Consider the following 1,731-nt stretch of genomic DNA (forward strand, 5'->3'; position numbering starts at 1 on the left):
ATAAGGCACGCTAAGAAGAAGAAGAAGAATTGACACCAAATTTAAAATATCAAATCGAAGCTTTTTTGTGGGCTATTTTTATTTATTTCGACTTCTTATACTACTTAATATTGTTCGATACGAGGGGGAAAACCCCTTTTGCGAACTCGTGCTGATGGATTTTTAAGCCGTCATCGCCTCCAATTAGTTGCTCAAATCCCGATGCTTGTTTCAGGCTACATACACGAAGTGCACCCGTCCTCCTTCACCACCTACATTGCAAAGAGCGAATTTCCATCGCAACATGCCCTGGCACCGTACGGGGTGCTGGAGGAACCTCCTCCCGCACCCGAATTCATCCCGCCGTCGCCGCCGCCCTACAAGAGGAAAAGCCTCTCGATGACCTTCACCTCAACAGGCGCCCACCTGAGCCTCCCGCCCAAGAAAAAGGACATCTACCGGCCGTACTGTTTGGACGAGGGCGGCAAAGCGGGAGTGATCGAGGAGCACCACTCGCCTCTCTCATTTCTCACCAACCAGCCCACCATCAGAGTGCCGGCAGAGGAGGATTTGCACGCGGCCCATGCCATTCTGGATCTGAGCGCCTCGACCACCGTCTTCCTCCCGGCACCCACGCCGCAGACAGTAGAACATCGCGACAACGACATCCAGGAACAGGAGAACATCCGGCCCCCGTCAATTGGCGTTAAGAGCGGAAAAACAGTGGCCTACACTTACGAGGCCTTCTTCGTCAGTGATGGCCGGTCGAAGAAGCGGCTGAATGCGGACGAAACGGTCGGCGCTCTCACCGCGAAGATCAGCAACGAGAAGCCAAAGTACACGTGCAGCGAATGTGGCAAACAGTACGCTACCAGTAGCAACCTGTCCAGGCACAAACAGACTCATCGGAGTCTGGATAGCCAGGCGGCGAAGAAGTGCATCACGTGTGGAAAGGCGTACGTGTCGATGCCAGCTCTGGCTATGCACGTGCTCACCCACAAGTTGGCCCACCGATGCGGCGTGTGCGGCAAACAGTTTTCCAGACCATGGCTGCTGCAAGGCCATCTGCGGTCTCACACCGGCGAAAAACCTTATGGCTGTGCTCATTGCGGCAAAGCCTTCGCTGACAGGTAAGAAACCCGAACAAATTACCTACTTTCTCCCGCTTTTGAGCGCATGAAACGTTGTTGAATGAATTATTCAGACTTCCATTGTCTCACAAAGATGTTTATATCACAATGTTTTCAGGCGGGCACTAAAAATGGTTGGAGTCACTACCAACATGGTGATAAAAACATATTTGCCCAGACAATAAAAGTCCGAAAAACCATTCTTCTATATTGTTGAGGCGGATTCATTTTTTTACAAACTTCTTGTTGGGCATTTCGCCTCAAAAATTTTTGTCTTTAAAAAAGACAGAATTTCCTCACGTCTTCTATTACAGATTGATAAATAGTGCTCCTATTTCGCAATAAGAACGAATTATTTATCAAAAAGTAATCAAGAACTATCACCTAGAGGGTATCCTGCGACACACTTAGGCTCAAGCTGTAAGAGAAAATTCCAATTAGAAAAGAAATTAATTTGAAAAATTACCTTGACGTTTCGATAGCTATTTTCTGCTATCGTTATCAAAAGAACCTAAATGAACCTGAAAAAGAGTATGTTAATAAATTGTGTAACAATAGTAGGATAATACAGTATATGAAAATTCGCTCTGATAATTCGTCTATGCAAATTGTCAGTTATGTG

General features: G+C 47.0%; 1 protein-coding gene across 1 annotated transcript; it reads left to right on the top strand.

Moving 5' to 3' along the window:
* Positions 1-186: 186 nt before the first annotated feature.
* LOC125503269 (transcriptional repressor scratch 2-like) lies at positions 187-1,109 on the top strand (the record flags this gene model as incomplete). The annotated part of the gene is given in 1 exon segment (XM_048663329.1): positions 187-1,109. A coding segment is annotated over 1 exon segment (908 nt), but the record flags the coding sequence as incomplete, so codon positions are not given.
* Between the last annotated feature and the right edge of the window lie 622 nt (positions 1,110-1,731).

The sequence above is a fragment of the Dendroctonus ponderosae genome, unplaced genomic scaffold, assembly GCF_020466585.1.
Source record: "Dendroctonus ponderosae isolate FM_Combo_2020 unplaced genomic scaffold, Dpon_F_20191213v2 Dpon_F_20191213_1596, whole genome shotgun sequence".
Classification (NCBI taxonomy): Eukaryota; Metazoa; Arthropoda; class Insecta; order Coleoptera; family Curculionidae; genus Dendroctonus; species Dendroctonus ponderosae.